The sequence below is a fragment of the Hylobates moloch genome, unplaced genomic scaffold, assembly GCF_009828535.3.
Source record: "Hylobates moloch isolate HMO894 unplaced genomic scaffold, HMol_V3 SCAFFOLD_12, whole genome shotgun sequence".
Taxonomy (NCBI): Eukaryota; Metazoa; Chordata; class Mammalia; order Primates; family Hylobatidae; genus Hylobates; species Hylobates moloch.
Genome location: NW_026652287.1, coordinates 12070027 through 12093024, shown reverse-complemented (window position 1 = coordinate 12093024; position 22998 = coordinate 12070027). Strand labels below are relative to the sequence as shown.

Below are 22998 nucleotides of genomic sequence, written 5' to 3'. Positions count from 1 at the left end.
TGTTAATCCTATCTAGTGAATTTACTTCATATGTTGTATTTTTTTTTTTTTTTTTTTTTTTGAGACGGAGTCTCGCTCTGTCGCCCAGGCTGGAGTGCAGTGGCGCAATCTCGGCTCACTGCAAGCTCTGCCTCCCAGGTTCATGCCATTCTCCTGCCTCAGCCTCTCCGAGTAGCTGGGACTACAGGCGCCCGCCACCACGCCCGGCTAATTTTTTGTATTTTTAATAGAGACAGGGTTTCACCGTGGTCTCGATCTCCTGACCTCGTGATCCGCCTGCCTTGGCCTCCCAAAGTGCTGGGATTACAAGTGTGAGCCACCGCGCCCGGCCTCATATGTTGTATTTTTAAGTTCTAGAATTATTTGGTTCTTTTTTCATGATTTATCTGCTGACAATTCCTGTTTGCTCATTATGAGCATATTTTCCTTTACATCCTGGAGCATGGTTATAATTAAACATCTTGAATGTTAATTCCAACATGTCAGTCATATCAGAGTCAGTTTCTATCAATTGCTTCTTGAGCATAGATCACATTTTCTTGTTCATATGTATAGCAGTTTTGAATTATTGCAGAAATTCTGGTGAAGATTTTTTTTTTTTTTTTTTTTTTTTTACAGCAGGCATTTAATGGCTGAACTCAAGATTTAAAACTTTGATTCCAGCCAGGGACAGTGGCTTATGCTTGTAATCCTAGCGCTTTGGGAGGCCAAGGCGAAAGGATGGCTTGAGGCCAGGAGTTTGAGACCGGTCTGGGCAACACAGCAAGTAGGTGGTGGTGTGTGCCTGTAGTCCCAGCTATTAATACTTGGGAGGCTGAGCTGAGAGGGTTGCTTCAGCCTAGGAGATCAAGGCTGCAGTGAGCTGTGATTGTACCACTGCACTGCAGTGTGGGTGACAGACACAGACCTTGTCTCAAATTTAAGAAAAGGAAGGCGGCCGGGCGCAGTGGCTCACGCCTGTAATCCCAGCACTTTGGGAGGCCGAGGCGGGTGGATCACGAGGTCAGGAGATCAAGACCATCCTGGCTAACACGGTGAAACCCCGTCTCTACTAAAAAAAAAAAAAAATACAAAAAATTAGCCAGGCATGGTGGCGGGCGCCTGTAGTCCCAGCTACTCTGGAGGCTGAGGCAGCAGAATGGCGTGAACCCAGGAGGTGGAGCTTGCAGTGAGCCGAGATCGTGCCACTGCACTCCAGCCTGGGCGACAGAGCGAGACTCAGTCTCAAAAAAAAAAAAAAAAAAAAAGGAAGGCAAAACACAAGCAAAAAAACCAACCCTTTGATCCTCCTCTGGTGGGCAGCAGCTGAAATTTGTCTTTCTTTCTTTTGGCCTTAGCTGGGTTGTTTAGAGTCTGCCCTCTACGTATTTCAGAAATCAGACTTCGGCAGGGCTTATACAGGGTATTTTCTGTATTTTGTGTATATTTTAAAGTTGTTTTTAGCCAGAGGATCGGTTTGAATAACAGCCCAGTATTACTGGGGATCAGAACAGCAGCTGACAGTTGTTTTTTATGTTTTTATGGCTTGTTTTAATATCAGCAATGGGTTGGGTGTGGTGGCTCATGCCTGTAATCCCAGCACTTTGGGAGGCAGGAGGATTGCTTGAGCTCAGGAGTTGGAGGTTGCAGTAAGCTATGGCTGCACCAGTGCATTCCAGCCTAGGCAACAGAGTAAGACCCTGTCTTAAGAAAAAAAAAAAATCAGCAATAGGGTAGTCATAATTTTAACAATGAAATCCAGTTGCTTTGAATGCCTCAAAGATTCTAGTTTGAGCCTGGCTTGCTAGGAGGCATGCATCCTGGTCCCCTCCTCCTAGGGACTCCTGGTTTGTGTGAGGTGATACCCTTTCATGCGTGAGTAATGGTCAACACTGCTGCAGCATTATTGGAGAGGAAGGTGTCGGCATGTCCCCTCTGGACAGCAGCTGGGTCAGGCCAGGGCTAGGCAGCCAAAACCCCGGCTCTTTCCTGCCACCTACTAGGGTTGGTGGATCTCCAGTACGATGCCGTTCGCATGGTCCTTCCCTGTTTACAGAAACTCCCCCACAGTTCTGTATGTATGCTAAACAAGTTGTGTCTACAAAACCTGGCTGTGATTATCTTCTCATAATCTGGGCAATGAGCTCAGTCTCTGGAAGCAGGAAGATCTGGGGCAAATTAGCTGCCCTTGAAACTTTGGGTAAATAAAATGAATGATAAAATCTGCCATTATGTAATGAGACTGAAGATCTGAGATGACAGGCCACCATTCTGGCCCACAGCATGGAACATACTCTGCATTTAGGGAGACCCAGGCAGACGCTGTTGCAAGAATCTTTATTTGCTACAGGCAGTGGATGGATTTAAATGTGTTTGGAACTAAGAGTAGGCCCTTGAGCCATCCGTGTTTATGCCTTACCTGTATTTTCTGGGGTGGAGACTGTTTCTAATCCTGGGATGAGGATGGAATATAATGGTTAGGGACAGTGTTTAGGGCTTATTCTGCCACTTAGCAATTGGTGATCTTGGGGTCTTGGCGAGTTCCTTTGTGACAGTGGTGACAGTAATGGCACCTGCCTTAAAGGGCTCTTGGGAGGCATGACTGACACCCGGTATGTGGCCATCATTGGCTGGGGCTCTCTCCAGCAGATCTCCCCAGATCTGCTTCGACACCCCAGGCCTCTGACCTTTCTTTAGGTCATGAGTATGTCCCTTCTTGCTTCATGTTCTCCTCAAATGAAGCCTTGGCAACTGTGTCCCTGGCCAAATGATCAAGAGGGATGTGAGACAAAGCCGGGGCCCATCCCTTCAAGGTAGCACCAGCTCCTTCATCAGCTCCTTTTGGGGAGGGTCATGGGTCACCCCACCAGTTATTCATCTGCTTCATCAGATGGTGCCTCAGCCCTGATTGCTTCACTGTGTCCTGGAGGACTGAGAATTTTCCAAACGTGTGGCTGGAATCTCCTCTTACACTCTCTCTAGTCTGGCTACTGTCCCTCTCCTATTCAGTGGACTGACTTGAGCCAAGTGGCTTAGAATGACACTGTGTTTTATTTTAACACAGGATAGGAGTTTGGCCCATGAGTCTTTTTTTGAGACGGAGTGTCACTCTGTCACCCAGGCTGGAGTGCAGTGGTGCGATCTCGGCTCACTGCAACCTTCACCTCCCGGGTTCAAGCGATTCTCCTGCTTCAGCCTCCCGAGTAGCTGGGATTACAGCCATATGCCACCACACCCAGCTAATTTTGTATTTTTAGTAGAGATGGGGTTTCTCCATGTTGGTCAGGCTGGTCTCGAACTCCTGACCTCAGGTGATCCACTCACCTCGGCCTCCCAAAGTGTTGGGATTACAGGCATGAGCCACCGCACCTGACCCTGGCCCTTGAGTCTTTTTTTCCAAGGGTGTTCAAGAAAAACCTGAAGACTTATCAACTAATACAGGCCCACAAAAGACTGACAGAATGGGAGCTTCACAGTGTGGTAAACTTTTCCCTCAAAACAAGCAGTAAGACTTTAAAGTACACTGAAGTCAAAGAGGGCACATGTAGTGTTTATTATGGAAAAAAAAAGTATAGAAAAATAAAACGTCAACACTGGTTTGTGTGCAGAATCTGGGTAGAGGTTGATCTTCTTGGCCTTAAGAAGCCAAAATGAGGAACTGCATGGGCAGGGTCACCCATCATCCCCCTCTGCGTATGAAGCTTTGTGCCAAGCCTTTCAGTGTGTAGAAGAAAATTTCAAGACCCTGGGTGGGGGATCACCCCTCAGGGGTGGGGAGAGAACCAGTATTCCTAACGATGAACCAGGAGCTGTGGTGGTTTGAATAATGACAGCGTACGGATCTAATGATTTTAACTGTATTCCAACTCTCTGAGCATTGTGTGTGAAATATATGAGAACACAGTAAACCAGAAGAGCACCTCATATTTACTCAATACTTTCTATGAGGCACCTTCATCCCCATTCAGATGAAGCAGCTCAGACTCGGGGGGCTCCGTCCCTAACCAGAGCCCCATGGCGGCTGTGTGGGGGATGCACACTGACAAACGCCTTCACACTCAGTGCACCACAGAGCAGTCTTCCTCCTGCCTCTCACTATCCAGGTCATCTCGTATACTCTGCAAGGCTTTACATCACTGAAGACTTTTTTTTTGGCTACAGCTGCTCTATTGGCTAAAACAACTCTTCTTCCCCAATTTCTTCTGTTACCTGTTTTGGCAATTCATTGTTCAGGTTAAGAAGTGTGGAGTCACTGTGGAGTCCCCAACCCCTGCATCCAATCTGGTAGCGAGTTCTGGTCTTCGCATCACCCTAGTCCAGGCCACGGCCTCTCTCACAGCGACTGCCCCGGGCAGAACGCCTACACTCAACAGGGGAGGGCCGCGGGAAGTGCCAGCAGGCACAAGGGAAGCAGGAAAGGTGGGGCCGGGGCTCCTGGCCGGATGGCGGTCTTGGGGAGGGTGGCACTGCATTCTACCCGCCGTCAAGCCGGCAAGGCCGTGACTCATCTGTGCGATGCTTCGTCATCTTAGTTCCTCCCTGCACTAGCAAGCCTCAGCCTCTTTTTCTGAAATTGGTTTCTGCCTTCCCCGGGGAGCTGGCACAGGATGTGTTACTGTCTACCTGGGGATAAAAACCCCATCAAGGCACGACAGCAACCGAAAGTGTGAGGAAATTCAATCTCCAATGGCAAAGGCTCAAACACAAAAGCTAGAAGCTCACGTGGTGGCTACACGGCAGCAGCTCCAGGTGGGCAGAGTGAAAGGTGGCAGTAGAAGGCTGACAGGTGGTCCGCCTGGAGCGAGGCGCTCTGGTGAGACAGAGCAACTGGTGTCGGGATCCCGGGGCTGGATCGCTTGTCTTCAGACATTTGGTTGAATGTAGTGACCGTCGTGCTGTCCCCCTCCATCTCTGTCCTGTGGACACCCACTTCCTGTCTCCCATTCTTCACAAGCGCGGGCCTGCCGCCCACTGCTTGGCGGCTTCCCCACTCCCAGTCTCTCAAGTCTTGTTTCCTCTGCCTAACTGGTTCCCATTCCTCTGTCATCTTTGGATCTGGTGAGAATCCCAGGACTCCATGGGGGCTGGAGACAGCTCATGGGCTTAGCTATTTTGGAACCTTCAGAGCCTCTGTTCGCCTGCAGACAGGTGGCATGTTTTACAGGTTCTACTCAACAGGAAAAAGATGTCTTGGAACTTAAGAGAAAAACTGATTAGGCAGACTCCAAATGAAAGGAACCATAAGCAAAGTGGAGTCTGCTGCATGAATTCTTAAGAACTCAGGTTATCTAGGAGCTCTACCGCACGCTAAAGTGCTCCTCCTTAAGTGCTGCAGAGTTAGAATCTTCACAGCCTCCCTGCAGGATGTTTGTATCAAGCACTTGCTAACCACTGGCTCCGTGAAGTAAGACTTCCAAAACCTGTAGTGATGAAAGATCAATGCGCTTGGGGCTACAGAAGACTTTCGCTTGTCTTCAGACATTTGGTTGAATGCAGGCCTGTGTCCACCAGGAGCACTGGGCTTCTCCTATGCCACCTTGCTTCTCAGCCTTCTCTTGGTTGGCACATCCCGTCCAGTGATACAGGATCCCCAGCCCAAGCCTTTGCTATTTACAGCAAGGCCCAGAGTTACGGACAGAAGGCTGTGGATTCTACTCCTGAATGCACCGTGGCATCCCTGCGTGACCTTGTGTGGGAATGGCTGCCACACCCCCTCCCCACAAGCCAAGCACGCTAAAGCAAGCCCTGCACAGACCGCAAGAGTGGGGGGTCAGGATGTCTGGTTTTGTTCACTGGGGGGCCCAGTGCCTCAAGCTTCAGTAAAACATGACTGATGGCCTCTAACGGACAGGAAAGGGCTCTGGATTCCAAGGGAAAGGCTGAGGAGGAAACAGATGATGGCTGAAGCAGTCAAAGAAAGGAGCAGGAAGAATTTTGTGACGGTAGAGGCTCTGCGCATGAGACAGTTGGAAACTGAACCTGCAGAAATTTGAGTTTAGAGTTTTGCAGATAGAAAGCACCCTATACATTGCAGGGAATAGGAATAATTTCTGGATTAAAAAGTCTTACCTGGTTTATCCCTTCCAGAAAGAGGAAGAAGCTTGAGTTGGTTGACTCGATCTGCAGTGCTTCAGCTGACACGTGTTAGCAGCCATTGTTCTAGAAATGATTTCACTGTTGCAAACTGCTGAAGAAATGTGATTCGGTGAAGTGGGGGAGGCTGTCCCCACCACTGTGCACTGAAGACCAGAAGGAGACCAAGGTGGCTTCCTTCTGAGCCTGTACCGCTGACATAGCTCTGTAGAGAAGGGGGTTGTATAAATGATGTCCCTAAGGCATGTACTCCCATGTATAGACACGACTGCTGCAATCCCAGGCTCTGACGTAAACACTAGGCTTTGCAAAACAGAAATGTACACACAACATGGGATCTGGTGAGCAGTAACGTGAGAACTGCTGAGCAGACACAGCAGGTTCTATTTTTAACACTTGATTGGCAAAATTGAACTCCCTTCCCCTCCACCCTCACAGAGAACGAGTACTTTTGTTTTTCTTGTGGGTGACCTAACTTACCTGTTTACCCAAGGCCTGTGAGCCTGCTACAAAAGTAATTCAGACAGTAGCTTAGTCCCAAGCCACCTTGGTTTGAACTGTTCCTATGCGGGGAGCTGTCACTGCCACATTCAGAAAGGGTATGCACTGTAATGACAGCAATGGAACACACTAGGCTTTGGACAGACTTTACTGTCATATCTTCATTAGCTCAAACTAGAAAAAAGAGTTATTAAAAAGCGAGAGTTCTAGTAACACGCAGTCTCTTTGTGAGGAAAAAGGACTTCAGATCAGTGAGGAAGGAGTCTGCTGAAATTTCATGAACATGCCATGCCTAATGCAGCAGACTTCCTAGAAACCCCCTAAACCATGGTATTTGAGAAAACAGAATAAGAGGCAGACGTAAGTGTATCAATCAGGCAGCAGGCAGCAAACGGGGACTGGAAGGGAAGTCTAATGTGTGCTTCAACTGCAGCCCACCCACTCAACCCTCCGAGACAAGCAGAGTATTTGCTGTTTCTCTGCTGAAGTTTTAAGGGAGTGTTTTAAGGGCTTTGAAGATTAGCAACTGGAATCCAGGGTGCATTCACAGCCCTGTGTGGGTATTTCCCCCCAAAACCTGCACAGAAGTGAGAATGACAAAATAATGACGTTCCTTCTGTCTGGAATTTAATTTTCTTATGAAAACAAAGAAAAATTAAAATGACCCACTGCCAGGATAACATTTCTTTTTTTTTTTTTTGAGACGGAGTCTCACCCTGTCACCCAGACTTGAGTGCCATGGCGCGATCTCAGCTCAATGCAACCTCCGCCTTCCGAGTTCAAGCGATTCTTCTGCCTCAGCCTCCCAAATAGCTGGGATTACAGGCACCTGCCACCACGCCCAGCTAATTTTTGTATTTTTAGTAGAGACAGGGTTTCACCATGTTGGCCAGGCTGGTCTTGAGCTCCCGACCTTGTGATCCACCTGCCTCGGCCTCCCAAAGTGCTGGGATTACAGGCATGAAGGATAATGTTATTTCTACCCATCACTGGCGCTTGCCCTTAATCCGAGTCATTTTGGAGCCCCTCCCTGTCCCTGGGCCTGCTTAATTTGCTGTATGCATCCTCGAGGGCTGAGAAGGAAGGAAGGGAGAGTCCGCAAGTGGAGTTTTAGTCTTCACCCAATGCAGAGACAGTTTTGAGTTCTGTGGACAGCAGAAGCTTCAGTTCTTTGATGTATCTGTGACTGGGCCAGAGCTGCAGGTGACCAGGTCTGGGGACAGACAGGGTCTTCCCATCAGTCTTCCAGAACAGGGAGGAGATGGCTGGGAGCTCTGTTTGGTACCAACAACCAAAGTGAAGATTATGTGACAAAGGCTACAAAGGAGTCATTTATTAAAAACAAAACCCCAGAAACCCCTCAGCAGGATTTGGTGACAACAACAGAGGAATCCAACACCCTGATTGCTTCAGACTCTGTTGACAACAGGATGGGTGCCCCCTGTGAGCTCGATCCACAGTGACTTCAAGCCACAGTGACACAGCACACTAGTTCATTACACAGGTCAAGACAGAGGCAGCCACTGGGGCGGGGACCCCTGGGGAGAGGCTGGGACTCAGGGCCCTTCTCCAGCCTTTGTTGTCAGGCATCCTCATGCCAACCGCAGGCTTCTCTTTGCCTCTGAACAATGGGCACCTTCTTACCAGGCAGGGGCTGCTTAGGTAAAGGCCAGCAGACCTAACACTAGTTACTCCCAGAACTCTGGGCTTGCAGCAGAGACCATAGCACAGGGCCAGGCTCTCAGGACAGAGCAGCTGGTTCTTTCTCCAGTTCCTGGAATTTAGGGCCCATCTCAGAGGGGCATTTGACATGTGTTCCCAACACCCAGTTGTCACCACAGGTAAACCAAGACTATAATCACAACAGCAAGGACAGGATTGTGTTGCTTTTTTCCTTTTTTTTTTTTTTTCTTAAAGGAGTGAGGGCATGGAAAATATACAGCACACCAATGAAACAAAATGTCAAAAAAAAATACAAAAAAATAGAAAATAGAAAAATGTATTTACAAGTAGTACATTACTATGATGAGAAAGCACAAAGACACCTGCTGCTATAATACATGCATTGGCTCGAGAAGAAACTATGGAACACCCTGCGAGGGAGAAGCCTAGAAAAGAAAGAAAGGGCCAAAAGGTTTGAACTCTTCATCCCTAATTTGCTACACTGATCAAAACCAAGGGCTCCTAAAGTCCATGAGTCTATCAGCACAAATGCTATACTGGTTTGTAACTGCGGGGTCAGTCGTGAAGGGGAAGGACAGCAGCTTATCCATATACAAGGAAGCCACAGTAAACTGCTCGACATGCTCAAAATGACAGCAAGCCCCTGTCAGCTACACAGCGTGATCTTAGCAGGATTTCATTTTTGTTTATTCATATATATCTATGTGTGTGTGTTTATATATATATATATGTACGTATGTATATAAAAACCGTGCCCTTGTTCACTGCCAACACAACATCTGGGTGGACACGAACTCATTACAACAAATTCGTATGTGGATGTTTTAAGAAGTCACTCAATGTCTGTGGATTTAATAAGTCACTTCACACCACAGAAAATATTTAATAAATCCAAAAAAAGGAAAGAAGAATATAACGACAGAAGAGCTTCTGTCTCAGTTCTCTGAAACTGAGTCCCCCATAGGAAACTGGTCCCAAAGTTCTCGAGGGGTCATTGAAGAAACTTCGGTTTGCTAAATTTTTTCATCCTTTTAGTGTTCAAAAGTTCTAGAAAGACTCCTCGCTGTTTTCAGTTTTTAAACAGTCAAATCTCCATCTCCCCCACAAGGTTAACAGTCTGGTGCAGATCCATAAAAACGTGGGAGGAAGGCGCGCTGGGGAGAGGCCTGTCCCTCTTGGAAGGGGCCCCACCTCTACATCCGCAGGAAGAGAAGGAACCAAACAGGGCTCCACACCTCTCTCCTGCAAACGAGCTCCCTTTAAATGCCAAATCCAGTCACACGGCAGTTCCTTAAACACAGGTACATTTCTGAGTACCAGGCCAGCTCTAAGAGGAAACAAACCATGAGTTGAGAGAAAAGGACGATGATGGCCATCTGGTCACTTTCTACGTGATCCATCATACTTCCAGGAATCGGGAGCTGCTGGACTTGGAGTGGAAAGGCTCAGACCACATCCGCCGGAGGTCGCCCTGGGAAATGAGGGACTTTCTAAGTTACAGATTTAAACACGAGGCACACACAGCTGATTCTTTAAAAAAAAAATTTTTTTTTTTTTCTCCCAGATATGAAGTCTTCCTATATTGGCCAGGCTGGTCTCAAACTCCTGGGCTCAGGCAATTCTCTTGCCTCGACCTTCCAAAGTGCTAGGATTACAGGCGTGAGCCACTGCGCTTGGCCCCTTTCTGATTTTTTTTTTTTTTTTGAGATGGGTTCTCACTGTCACCTAGGCTGGAGTGAGTGCAGTGGCGAGATCTCAGCTCACTGCAACCTCCGACTCCTGGGTTCAAGTGATTCTCTTGCCTCAGCTTCCTGAGTAGCTGGGATTACAGGCACTCACCACCACGCCTGGCTCATTTTTGTGTTTTCAGTAGAGACAGGGTTTCACCATATTGGCCAGGCTGGTCCTGAACTCTTGACCCGCCTGCCTCAGCCTCCCAAAGTGCTGGGGTTATAGGCGTGAGCCACCATGTGCCCTGCCCTTTCTGATGCTTGATCTGAGATCAGATTGCTTCTGCGGGAAATCAAAGAGCATTTAAATCTTACCCATTCAAAAATAACCCACTATTTTTAGGAGGACTCCCTAGAAGGGGTGCTTTTAGGCTCCTTGAGCAAGAAAGGGCTTTTATCAACGCTCTAGAGGTAGTGAGTCAGGTGAGCTGGGCAAGTAAGCTGACCTCTGTACCTGCTTCCTCATCTGTAAAATGGGGCTGAGAACAGACATCTGGGAAATAATGTGCTCTCTAACTCTGGTTTTATCATATGCTGCCTCAACACTATTCAATCTTAATTATTCCCAAATTTTAACGTAGTGTTAAGCTGTTAGGTGGCAGGAGGGCACTGCTTTGAACAGAAGCAGGAAGTTCTCTCAGCTGGGCTCTGGGGCTTTCAGTTAGTTATTCCTCGACCAGGTGGTGTAGTGGCCTAGCTCATCAGCATTTTCTGTCAGTGGCTGCACGAATCTGGAAGCGTTTGCTAACGCCAGGGTAGCACACACACACAAACAGTCGAGATCACAAGCTCACTCAGGGGCATAAGCAGAATCACCTCCAGCGAGGAAAGTGCAAACCCACGACACAGGCCAATCCAGGTTATTGCTTTCACAGGTTTATAACTGCTGCTCTCACCTTTAAATAGGCCATCGTGAGGAGTGGCAATAAAGTAAATGGCACCAAATAGAGAAGGGCGGGCTGGGCGGCCCGGTGAATGCGAGACGCCACAGTAGCAGTGAGCAGGCCTGTGAGGAGAGAGAGGCATCTGTGAGACAGGAGAGGGAACCCGTGTCACCTGGCTGCTGCTGGGCAAAGTCCTGCAACTGTACAGATCTAATGTGCCATCGTCCATTCTATGGTTGGGGTGTGAAATGCCCAGCTTGGGCAGTTGAAGAAATGTGGATCAGCACAGCTTTAAAAAAAACCTACAACTCCAAGGACACATGACTGACCCAAGTCTCACTCCTTGCTCAGGTTCCTGGGTTCAAACCCTCCCTCCAGCCCTGAGTGTGCCTCTATCTCCTGTGATGCTGGACTTGGGAGGCAGAAGACCTGGGTTCAAGTTCCAACTCTGCTACTCACAATAGCTAACATAAACGTAGTTCAGACCTTCCACCTCTCCGAGCCTCAGCCTGCTCATCTGTCTAATGGGGATAATGCCACTTGCCTTGCCCCTCTGAGTTTGTGGACTGAAATGAACCCATGTGAATGAACTGCTGTGGGACGAGGACAGTGCTGGGGTTGAGGAGGAGGTACGGAGTGCAAGAGCTCCTTTCCAGTCACTGTGCGGGCAGGTTACTGCTTTTCCCAGCCCCATCACAATCATCTCCTGTCTGCCTACACATAAGCTGGCTACAAAACTTAGCCTAGGTCAGAGTGGCAGAAATGTAGAACTAATGAATGTAAGTATCTGTTGAATAAAGTAGGAAATAAATACGACAGTCATTCAACTCTAGAGGAAGATTTAAGCACAGACTAATCCACTGCACTGTGTGCTGTGTGTCCTTGGGGCTTTGAAGACTGACATGCTTTTCCTACAATGTTCTTCAGATACACTGCTGGAGAGGGAACTGGCCTATCCAGTCCAGTACGCAGAACACTTAGCATCTCACGGGCCAGGTTGTCTATTACAGCACCCAGAATTCCTGCTCTCCTTCCATCCAGTAACTGTAGCTAGAAGACCTGATTTAATTCCAAGGGTTGGAGGACAGCCAGAGCGAGGATCATCTGCAGTCTCTCTGGTTCTCTTACCTACAAAGTATCCGATGAGGGTGCAGTGAAAGTAGGAGACCTTCTGCATGCGCCCGGAGATGTTGGCAGGTCCAGGGGCCCCACAGGAGTCCCCACTGGCTTGTTTTTTGTAGTTGTCATAGCGAAGGACGAAGCATAGTAGGAGACCAGGCATAACGATGTCTCCGATGCCCAACATGGAGAAGTGGCTGCCAGTGGAGCTGGAATGCAGTTTCACAGGTTAGTGACGTCACACTCTACAATCCAGTTTCTATTCCTTTTGTGCAAAGTTTGTTAGCTTTTTAAGGAGTCAAAGAGCTTATCTGCATGGTAGATGGAAATCTCTTCTGATGGAACATTAGTTTTAAGTGTGTAGACAAAAAACTCTTCTGATGGAACATCAGTTTTAAGAGTGTAGAGAGAAAAAGCTGCAACAGTACTGGCACTAGAGGTCTCCACCTGGCCCCCCCGTGTTTCAGGAGAGCCTCTTGGAAGTGATTGCTGAAGTGATTTGCGTAAGTGCTGCTTCCTCTAGAAATGTCAAACAATTAATCATTTGTGACACATTCACTGTTGAGACTTCGAATAAGCACCTGGCTACTATTACAGGTGGAAGATTAAAGCAGCACATTCATTCTGCCAAGATTATATTACCAGGAGCTGTATAATTCTACCATTAGAACTTATTTTTATAAATATCTTACAAGTTAAAAGGATCGAGATTCTCCTAACTCCCTCCAGCCAACTCTAAACAGTGGAAACAGCAGTAAGGCATGGCTGTTTGCTGACATTAATCAGTAATAAAAGGCAGCACCTGGATCACTTAGTGATCGTTCTTGGCAAGGCAAGAATCTCATCCTCGTTTCCTCTTCTGCAGCATGGAGATAATGACCCCAAGTTGGGATCTGAATGCTGATGAGATAAGAGACTGACCAAGGCCGGGAACAGATAGATAGGCACAGGAAGACAGTGTGGTCCTGTCATAGCATGAGGTCCTACCTTGGGAAGACCAGTTTTCCAGGCAGAGACAGGCGAGGAACATCACGCCCAACATTGGGCCCCAGGTGGAGCTTCCGGGATAGAACATCAAGGGGATTGTCAGCCGGCTGAGTGGCCACCTTCACCATAACGTTGCTATTGAAGATGTAGGCTGAGAAAAATACCTGCCGAGTTGGAGAGATGCCTTTAAGAGAGGGAGTTGGAAGCAACCTGCTTTCAGCATCAGCCCTCCTTGCTCTTAAGAGCAGAGTCTCAGAATGCTGTGACTGCAATGCTTTCTTTGACTGTATGATTTGAGAAAATCTTTGCTCTTCCTGTGTACTTGCCAATTTCTCCACACCCAGAGATCACTCCCTGACAGGGTGGCCCCCACTGCAGCGAATCTTGTCAGCCTGTTACCTCTTCTATCCTAGGAGTCACACACACACACTACCTACTGTACAACTTTTCAGCAAACAAAAGGATCAGACAGAGCACCATGATACAGTTAAGGACTGGAGAGGGAATGATCGGCAGCCGGGCAAGCCTGACTTTGGATACTTCTAGTTAATAGTTTTCAGGAGTGAATGCTTCACTTCAACACAAAGAAGGGGAGGGGCTCCAAGGACATAAACGCTTACCCAAAAGACATCATAGATGAGAAGCCCTGAGAGAAGCAGGCAGGAGACCTTGAGGCTCGGCAGGCGGACAAAGGCGATCATGGCGACACAGAGGCCCATGGCCAGTGCTGGGGAGGAGACAGGATACGACAGACATCAGTCAGTGCGGACTCCAGGCTCATCCTCTTTCCACAAGCTATGCCCCTTCACAGAGTTTGCAATTCCCTCAAAAATCAGGCAGGCCTAAGCTCCAGCTTCAGAAACTTACACACAATTGGTGCAAAGCATCTACTTCTTCAGCCTGTTTGGACTTGTGGAATTTGGGGTGATTGCCTTCCTCCTGCTAGACATAGTGTTTGGCTGTTGGAGACCCAGGAAACCAGTCCGAGACCTCCAAGCTCTCTTTTCCTGCCTTCCCTCCAATGTTGTCGATGTGCTGTCCTTGCTCCCTGCTTTAAAGTGAACTCACACCCTAGATAGCACCCCCTTTCATTCACTTGGAGGCATCATCCCAGCAATTCATTAAATGCATTATAGAAAACTAGAGAATATAGTAAAGCAAAACGAAAAAATTACATTCCCACTTTTCAGAGATTACCACTGTTAACTATCTTCCTAAAATTTTTTTTTTCTTTTTGGAGATAGAGTCTCGCTCTATCACCCAGGCTGGAGTGCAATGGCACAATCTCGACTCACTGCAACCTCTGCCTCCTGAGTTCAAGTGATTCTCCTGCCTCAGCCTCCTGAGTAGCTGGGATTACAGGCGCCCGCCACCACGCCCAGCTAATTTTTGTGTTTTTAGTAGAGATGGGGTTTCACCATGTTGGCCAAGCTGGTCTCGAATTCTTGACCTCAGGTGATCCACCCGCCTTGGCCTCCCAGAGTGTTGGGATTACAGGCGTGAGCCACTGCACCCAGCCAAGAATTTTTTACACACTTTTTTTTTTAATCTGATGAGATCACACAATCTGTTCCCCCCCACCCCCCACCAAAGCCAACAACCCCCAGTTTCCATTTGGGTGAATTTTTACCTCATTTAATCAAATTTCTCTATAGACCCCCAAACATCTTTTGTAGATGGTTTGTCTGTGCTGGTTTCCAATCTGGCATAGTCCACCCCACCACTTTTTTTTTTTTTTTTTGAGACACGGTCTTGCTCTGTCGCCCAGGCTGGAGTGCAGTCATGCGATCTTGGCTCACTTCAGCCTCTGCCTCCTGGGCTCAAGCAGTACTCACCCTCCTGAGTAGCTGGGACCACCGGCATGTGCCACCACACCTGGCTAATTTTTGTATTTTTTGTAGAGATGAGGTCTTGCTATGTGGCCCAGGCTGATCTCAAGCAATCCTCTCACCCTGTTCTCCCAAAGTGCTGGGATTACAGGTGTGAGCCACCATGCCCAGCCTAAAGTCCTCTTTTTAATGACTTGCTGAAACTGGAGTCATCTGGATTTTTCTGGTGCTTCCCTATTGCGGTGGTTGGCTTTTCCTCTATCCCATATATTTCCCATAAATTAGATGTTATCATCTGAGCGCTCGATCACTTCCAGCAGGGCTTTCATCCCTGCTACTCCACTGACACTGCTCCTGGGGGCTCGCCAAGGATCCCCTCATTGCTAGACACAGTAATCGACCTCTGTCCTCCTCTTACCCACCTTTAGGCAGCAATCCGCCAAGCTAATGGCTCCCTCCTTCTCCCTTGATTCTCAGGACAATGTGCTCTCCTGTTCCTCCCCATTCACTGGCCTTTTCAGGCTTCTCCATAGCTCCTCAATTCCCAGAACTCCACAGGCCTTTCCTCAGATCTTTTCCTCTCTCAGTGATCTCGTCCAATCTCATGGCTCTTGAGACTATCCTACATGTCATCAACTCGCACATTATTTCCAGCCTGAATCTCTTCTTGGAGCTCCAGACTCATACATCCTGTGGCCTAAGGGGCATATATACTTGGCTGTCTAGTTGGCCTCTCAAATCTAACGTGTCCAAACTCAGCTCTTAACAGTGTAGTCTTCCATCTCCAAGCATTTACTCTTTGCTTCCAATTGTGCAGACGGAAATCTGTGATGTCGTTTTTGACCCCTTTCTCTTTTACCCCCTGCCTGGCACAAGCCGCCATCCTCTCCTGGCGTGCATTGCTGCAATGACCTCCTCCCTGGCCTCTCTGCCTCCAACTTAACCCCTAACAAGTCTCTTCTTCACAGGGCAGACAGAAGCAGCTTCTTAAACCCTAAGGCAGGTTTTATGGGTCCCCTAGCTCAAAACTCTTAAATAACTTCCCACAGAGTAAAAGCCACAGCCTTCATACTGGCTGACAAGGTCCTGCTGTGACGATGACCCTTCAGGTCACCTCCTGCTACTTCCTGTGCCAGCCACAGCAGCCTCCTCACTCTGCACCCCCATGCTGCCGCTTCGGTGCTCTGCATTTACTGTGCCCTCTGCCTGAAACAATCTCCTCCCAGAACCCAACTGGCTCCCCTCCTCGTCTTTCACAGTTCTTGACTCAAGTACTAGCTTCTCAATGACAGGTGGACTTTCCTGCAATTATATTTAAGATTATACTTCCTGCCCTTGTCTTGTTTTTCATTTCTCAACATCTGATATACAAAATTTCTTCTTTCTTTTTTTAAACATTCTCACTGCCGTCAACTCCACTGAAGGTTCCCCAAGAGCATGGCTCAGTGCTCACCCCTGCAGTCTAGGCCAGGGCCTGGCAGGTGCAGGGCTCTCCCCTCCTTCAGCTCTCTTCCTCCACTGTTCTGCAAACACAGGTTTGATGAAGACACAGAGCTGCTGAGGAACTCTTCATGGGGTCTTGTGATGGGATGAATGTCCAACTCCCTGGCCAGGGAGGGTACTCTCCACTGTACAGCCCAAGCCCTCAACATGCATTCCTGTGGCTCTGTTTTCTAGCCAGTTCAACACGATTCTCCACTCTCCACACATATTGTGTTCTTTTCATGCTCTACACAGAAGGTCCTGCCCCCGGCTCCTTCATCTAGAAAATCCATCCTCATTCTGAAAGAGCCAGGTCAGGAGTCCTTTCTCAGAGTCTTTCCTGATCCAACCAGTCAGTTGCTGTTGCTTTTTTTTGTTCGTTTTTTTCGAGACGGAGTTTCGCTCTTGTTGCCCAGGCTGCAGTACAATGGTGCAATCTCAGCTTACTGCAGCTTCCACCTCCTGGGTTCAAGTGATTCTCCTGTCTCAGCCTCCTGAGTAGCTGGGATTACAGGCATACGTCACCACGCCCAGCTAATTTTTGCATTTTCAGTAGAGACAGGGTTTCACCACGTTGGTCAGGCTGGTCTCCAACTCCTGACCTCAGGTGACCCACCCACCCCGGCCTCCCAAAGTGCTGGGATTACAGGCATGAGCCACCGTGCCCGGCCCAGTTGCTCCTTCTATGTGATGTGCCATAGAACGCTGACTGTCTCTCAACTCACTCATCCATTCTATGACTGTGTGAATATTTACACACTGGTGAGTTTATTCCTTGTGCTAGCTGACCACGTGCTCCTAGGAAACCGAAACCGTGTCTGATTCTTTCTGTGGATCCCTAGCACTTGACAGAGTAGACATTCAATAAATACTTGCTGAATGAATGCAAAACTGTGTTCTATTAACTTCAAATTTCAAATTATTCTAAGGCAAGTAAAAAGCCATATGAACAGATATATTTCATTTTCATAGAACTGGTGGTAAATTATCAATATATGTAATAAAGCGGATAAATATAGCAGCTTGGCAGACCCTGGACGTATCAACTAAATTACTATTACAGGGGTTCCTACTGTGTGCATGGTGCTAATATAAACACAGAGGAGAAAAAGCTGCCTCATCCCTACAACTCAGAAGAGTTGGAAAGACAGTATTCAACCTAGGAAGAGCAAAATATGTATCTTCATCTCCAGTGTCATCACTGTTATCAAGCACTCACTGAGCTACAGGGTGAGCTGCAGTGTGAGTTCTGGAGAGATGTGGTTAAGATCTAATTCCTTGTAGTACAGTTTGAAGTCAGGTAGCGTGATGCCTCCAGCTTTGTTCTTTTGGCTTAGGATTGACTTGGCGATGTGGGCTCTTTTTTGGTTCCATATGAACTTTAAAGTAGTTTTTTCCAATTCCGTGAAGAAAGTCACTGGTAGCTTGATGGGGATGGCATTGAATCTATAAATTACCTTGGGCAGTATGGCCATTTTCACGATATTGATTCTTCCAACCCATGAGCATGGAATGTTCTTCCATTTGTTTGTATCCTCTTTTATTTCATTGAGCAGTGGTTTGTAGTTCTCCTTGAAGAGGTCCTTCACATCCCTTGTAAGTTGGATTCCTAGGTATTTTATTCTCTTTGAAGCAATTGTGAATGGGAGTTCACTCATGATTTGGCTCTCTGTTTGTCTGTGATTGGTGTACAAGAATGCTTGTGATTTTTGTACATTGATTTTGTATCCTGAGACTTTGCTGAAGTTGCTAATCAGCTTAAGGAGATTTTGGGCTGAGACAATGGAGTTTTCTAGATATACAATCATGTCATCTGCAAACAGGGACAATTTGACTTCCTCTATTCCTAATTGAATACCCTTTATTTCCTTCTCCTGTCTGATTGCCCTGGCCAGAACTTCCAGCACTATGTTGAATAGGAGTGGTGAGAGAGGGCATCCCTGTCTCCTGCCAGTTTTCAAAGGGAATGCTTCCAGTTTTTGCCCATTCAGTATGATATTGGCTGTGGGTTTGTCATAGATAGCTCTTATTATTTTGAGATACGTCCCATCAATACCTAATTTATTGAGAGTTTTTAGCATGAAGCGTTGTTGAATTTTGTCAAAGGCCTTTTCTGCATCTATTGAGATAATCATGTGGTTTTTGTCTTTGGTTCTGTTTATATGCTGGATTACATTTATTGATTTGCGTATGTTGAACCAGACTGTTGTGGGGTGGGGAGAGTGGGGAGGGACAGCATTAGGAGATATACCTAATGCTAAATGACGAGTTAATGGGTGCAGCAAACCAACATGGCACATGGATACATATGTAACCTGCACATTGTGCACATGTACCCTAAAACCTAAAGTATAATAATAATAATAAAAAAAGAAATTGGTTTATTATTATTAAGCCAAGTAAAACTGGAGATTAAAATTTATCCAATAAATACAATACAAAGATATGAAAAAAAAGATCTAATTCCTGACTTTATAATCATACAGGATGTTTATTATACTAGAGTCTCCTTTAATTTTTGAATAAATTCATAAAACACAACAAACCTGGTAAAATGTATACAGATGTATATCATTTGAAATGAACTCAATGAAATGTATTAATCAGTGAGGCTTGACAAAGCTCAGAGCATTCAGAGCTGCAAAGGGATGACTGAAGCATGACGTTTAGGGCACTGAGAGATGTACCCAGAGCCCCTACTCTGATTAACTCACACGCATATTTGAAAGGACGGGACCTCCCATGATCATCATCTTTAGGAAACAAAGATTTGGTTGTGTCATGAGTCAATAAACAGGACATTACCAGGGAGCAGCTCAGCCGGCTGGAGGAACAACAGTGGTCAGAAGTAGGTGGGACGCCCATCACGCAGAGTGCAGGTGAAACACAGGTTTGTGTATAGACACTGGCTAGGGTGATGTGTTCATGGACTTACAGGGGAATACATGGAATGCAAGGCATCAAGGGCACAAAGAAAGTAACAGAAGGCCTAGGATGGACAGATGGGAGACAGGAGTCTGTGGGGAGTGAGGGTCAGAGGACTGAATGATGCAGCTCACCAGTAACCAAAAGAGGGGCAGGGAAACAGACTGGACAGAGAAGCAAGAGGCCAGGCTCCTCGAGGTAAGTTTATTTGCCTCTGTGACACACACAGACGTCCTGTCCCTTCCTGATCTTTTCTTTTTGGAGATGGAGTCTTGCTCTGTCGCCCAGCCTGGAGTGCAGTGGCATGATCTTGGCTCACTGCAACCTGTGCCTCCCAGGTTCGAGCAATTCTGTCTCAGCCTCCTGAGTAGCTGGGACTACCAGCACCTGCCACCATGCCCAACTAATTTTTGTATTTTTAGTAGAGATGGGGTTTCACCATATGGGTCAGGCTGGTCTTTAACTACTGACTTCAGGTGATCTGCCTGCCTCAACCTCCTGAAGTGCTGGGATTACAGGCATGGGCCACCGCGTCTGGCCCTTCCTGAGCTTTTCTACTCAATTTACCATAGAATCACTTCATCCTAAATGCAGAGGAGCCTTGAAAGGTCACCAGGTCTAAGCATCTACCTGCTGCTTTGTCATTCATCTCATGCTAATCCTCCTCCACCTGCGTCTAAACTAAATATGGAACAGACTGCTCAGTGACTGGGTTTTCCATGACTCCAGACAGTGTCATTCTATCCTAACCTTCCAAATAAGAAAGTCTGGGTTCATCTTCAACACCTCCCAGCCTCTCATCATGCACATGAAATCTGCAGCCATTCTGAGGTGTTATCCTTTACTGTTACTGCAGACCTTGCTCACACCTCCACCCACTTCCTACTTTTTGCTGTGTCTCCTTTCCCTCCCTCCCTCTTACTCTTTCCCATGTACTGTTCACTGCCACTGTCAAACATCTGTTCACATAATTTCCTGCCTTAAGGTCACCAGGTTCCCTTCTCTATGACGAATCAAGTCTAATTATAAAGTTGCATAAAGTCAGGAGGCACAACCTCCACAGAGCGGAGCTGAGCACCATGCTGGCTCTGCTTTGGCATCTGTCTGAACGGGTTCCTATTCCTCAGCCTATCCCTTCTCTCCATCTGCGTTAAGCTGAACACCCTCTTTCCAATTAGACCATCTAGGTCCTCTCCACTCTAGTCTAAGTTCCGTGTATGAAGAAGCAGAAGGCATCCTTTTGACTGTCTCAGAGGCATATGGAATGAATACCACTCTGACCCAGCGAATACTGCCACAGGCGATGTCATAGTCCCAGAACATGCTCCCAATCTAGTTTGCCTGCCTTTCATTCTGTCATTCAAGTAACCCTTAAAAAATCTTACCTCCTCCTCAGGGCTTTTCAAGGCTAAAGTGAAGGGAGGTGCTCTCTTTCCCTTGCGGCTTTAGACACTCCTGAGACTCTCTCTTAGAGGTTCACCAACACACTTAACTTTTGGTTAAATGTACATTAACCAAAAGTGTTGGGGGAAGTAAATGATTAATCTTAGCCATTTAGCTAGAGTTATTTTCAATTTATCACTGATATCTCTGTATCACATTGTCTTCTACAACCAGTGGGTCAGGGACAAAGACAGTGACACCAAACCGAGCTCAAATGTTCTCTATGAGGATGACATAACCTGTAAGGTTTCTAAGCAGTGCTCACATTCGCGATACAGGCTCTCTAGATATCTACGCCCTGTGTGGACTCAGCGCACCAAGAGTGTAGCATTTTATTTATTTATTTATTTATTTATTTAGAGACAGAGTCTCACTCTGTTGCCCAGGCTGGAGTGCAGTGGTGCAATCTCAGCTCACTGCAACCCCTGCCTTCCAGGTTCAAGTGATTCTCCTGCCTCAGCCTCCCAAGTAGCTGGGACTACAGGCGCATGCCACCACGCCTTGGTTAATTTTTGTATTTTTAGTAGAGATGGGGTTTCACCATGTTGGCCAGGCTGGTCTCCAACTCCTGACCTCAAGTGATCTGCCTGCCTTGGCCTCCCAAAGAGTTGGGATTATGGGCGTGATCCACCGTGCCCAGTTGAGTGTAGCATTTTAAAACAAAATACCAATTGTTAGATTTCTGGCCCTAAACATGTTCTAATCATAAGTTAGTAGCAATTGCTATAAAACGAGGGGACTGAATCAGACATCTGTCAAGACTCTGTTAGTCCCTGAGCTAGGCAGGGGATAGACTGTAAACCAGGTTCTATGATCCTTGATCACTAGGGGTGTGTACTCAATATTTATCAGCTTTTAGCTAACATACCATCACCCATAGGTTGAACTCTTTCAAGTCTTCCCAAATTTGAAAGGTTAATTTGCCAGATGAAACTGAGAGTAGATAAAACAGCCCTAGACTTCAGTTCGGGAAAATCCTGAAGTCCATTCTTAATGTTAATACTTCTTAGTGTAGCCCTGAAAATAATTATCCTGTTTTTACTCTAAATTAACTTCAAATAACAGACTTTAATTAAGAAACACTAATTAAAAAAAAAAACCCAGCCACCAAATATCACTGCTTACAAGATGATTTCAGATTCTGCAGAGAAGTCTGAAAGATAATATTCATGGCAGAGAGCAAAACACTACAGTGTATTACACAATATGGCTAGAAAGCTAGACTACTGTGACAGCAGAAAACAAGTCAAACACTAGTCTGAGAAACAAACGAAAAGCTCAAAGGCTCTCTTTGAGGAAAAATTCCATCCTTGGTCACAAGGGCGGTTCAACCAGTGCAAACTGGCAGGAAGAAGAAATCCGTGGATAAGTAATACTGGGAAACTGCAATAATGACAGAAAAATGTGGTAAAATTCTAATTAGGGTTTCAGGGAGCCTCACTGAACACTCAGCAAAACTTTTCAACTATGAAGTGAATTTTCCAATGGAAATGCACTTCTGATAGCGGCCACTGGGGAAAAAAGTTCGTTCTTTATGGCCAATTTTCTACCAACTGTACAGTCTAGAGGAAGGGACTCGCATAGTAAAACAGACCCTTTAGTATGTCTTACAGAGAGGTGCTCACCCCATTCCTCCTTTAGTGAGTCTGATAAACCCATCCCAGACCTGTCTGCAGAAGTACAATGAAGAAAATTATCCCGACTTGCTCTAAAGTGTATATTTCCAATGGCTGTGAAAAGAATGTCACCTTCCGCCATGCTGAACTTTTTTTTTTTTTTGGTAGCACACTATTAGTAAACAGGCATTTTTTCTGTTCTCTGCAATGCTAAGGTAGGGCAGAGCTGAGGGTAGAAAGACCACACTGCTTACTGTTTTGAGAGACAGCTCATCTTTTTTGGGTCAGTGGCTTATGCTTTCATCGTCTCCTTCCACATTTGTTTAGGTGGCTTTAAGTGTATCATTATGGGGGTGGCCTCTCAATTTGTCATTTAAAGACACCATCATAAAACAGTTTCTCTTAGGAATATGTGGTTCACAGTCATCCAAACAGCCAACTTACATGCACTGAAAAAATCTGGTTTAGATTCTAACTAACTAACTGGAATTTCTAAATAGTTTCTGTTCAGAAGTAACTGCAGGAGAAACATCTGCCTGTTTCCTCATCAGGAAGCCACTGGACTAGGTAAGATTTAAGGGATATAATCATAAAAGAAGCTATGAGATTGATTTGGACTAAAATTTATTCTCTGTGCCCCAATAATTATCATGATCAAGATTCCTTAATATTGTATAATTATTTTTAAAAGATTAGGTTTTACTAAAGTTTTTCAGAATCCCCTACA

General features: G+C 46.5%; 1 protein-coding gene across 2 annotated transcripts in view; it reads right to left on the bottom strand.

Moving 5' to 3' along the window:
• Window positions 1-7891: 7891 nt before the first annotated feature.
• SPPL3 (signal peptide peptidase like 3) overlaps window positions 7892-22998 on the bottom strand; it is a 142836-nt gene continuing 127729 nt past the window's right edge. For both annotated transcript variants that reach the window (XM_032168505.1, XM_058424753.1), the window contains 5 exons: window positions 13597-13703; window positions 12977-13140; window positions 11999-12198; window positions 10883-10992; window positions 7892-9727 (listed from right to left, as the gene is read on the bottom strand). In XM_032168505.1, coding sequence (XP_032024396.1) covers window positions 9656-9727; window positions 10883-10992; window positions 11999-12198; window positions 12977-13140; window positions 13597-13703 — 653 coding nt within the window. In that variant the 3' untranslated portion in view covers window positions 7892-9655. The remainder of the gene's footprint in view (window positions 9728-10882; window positions 10993-11998; window positions 12199-12976; window positions 13141-13596; window positions 13704-22998) is intronic.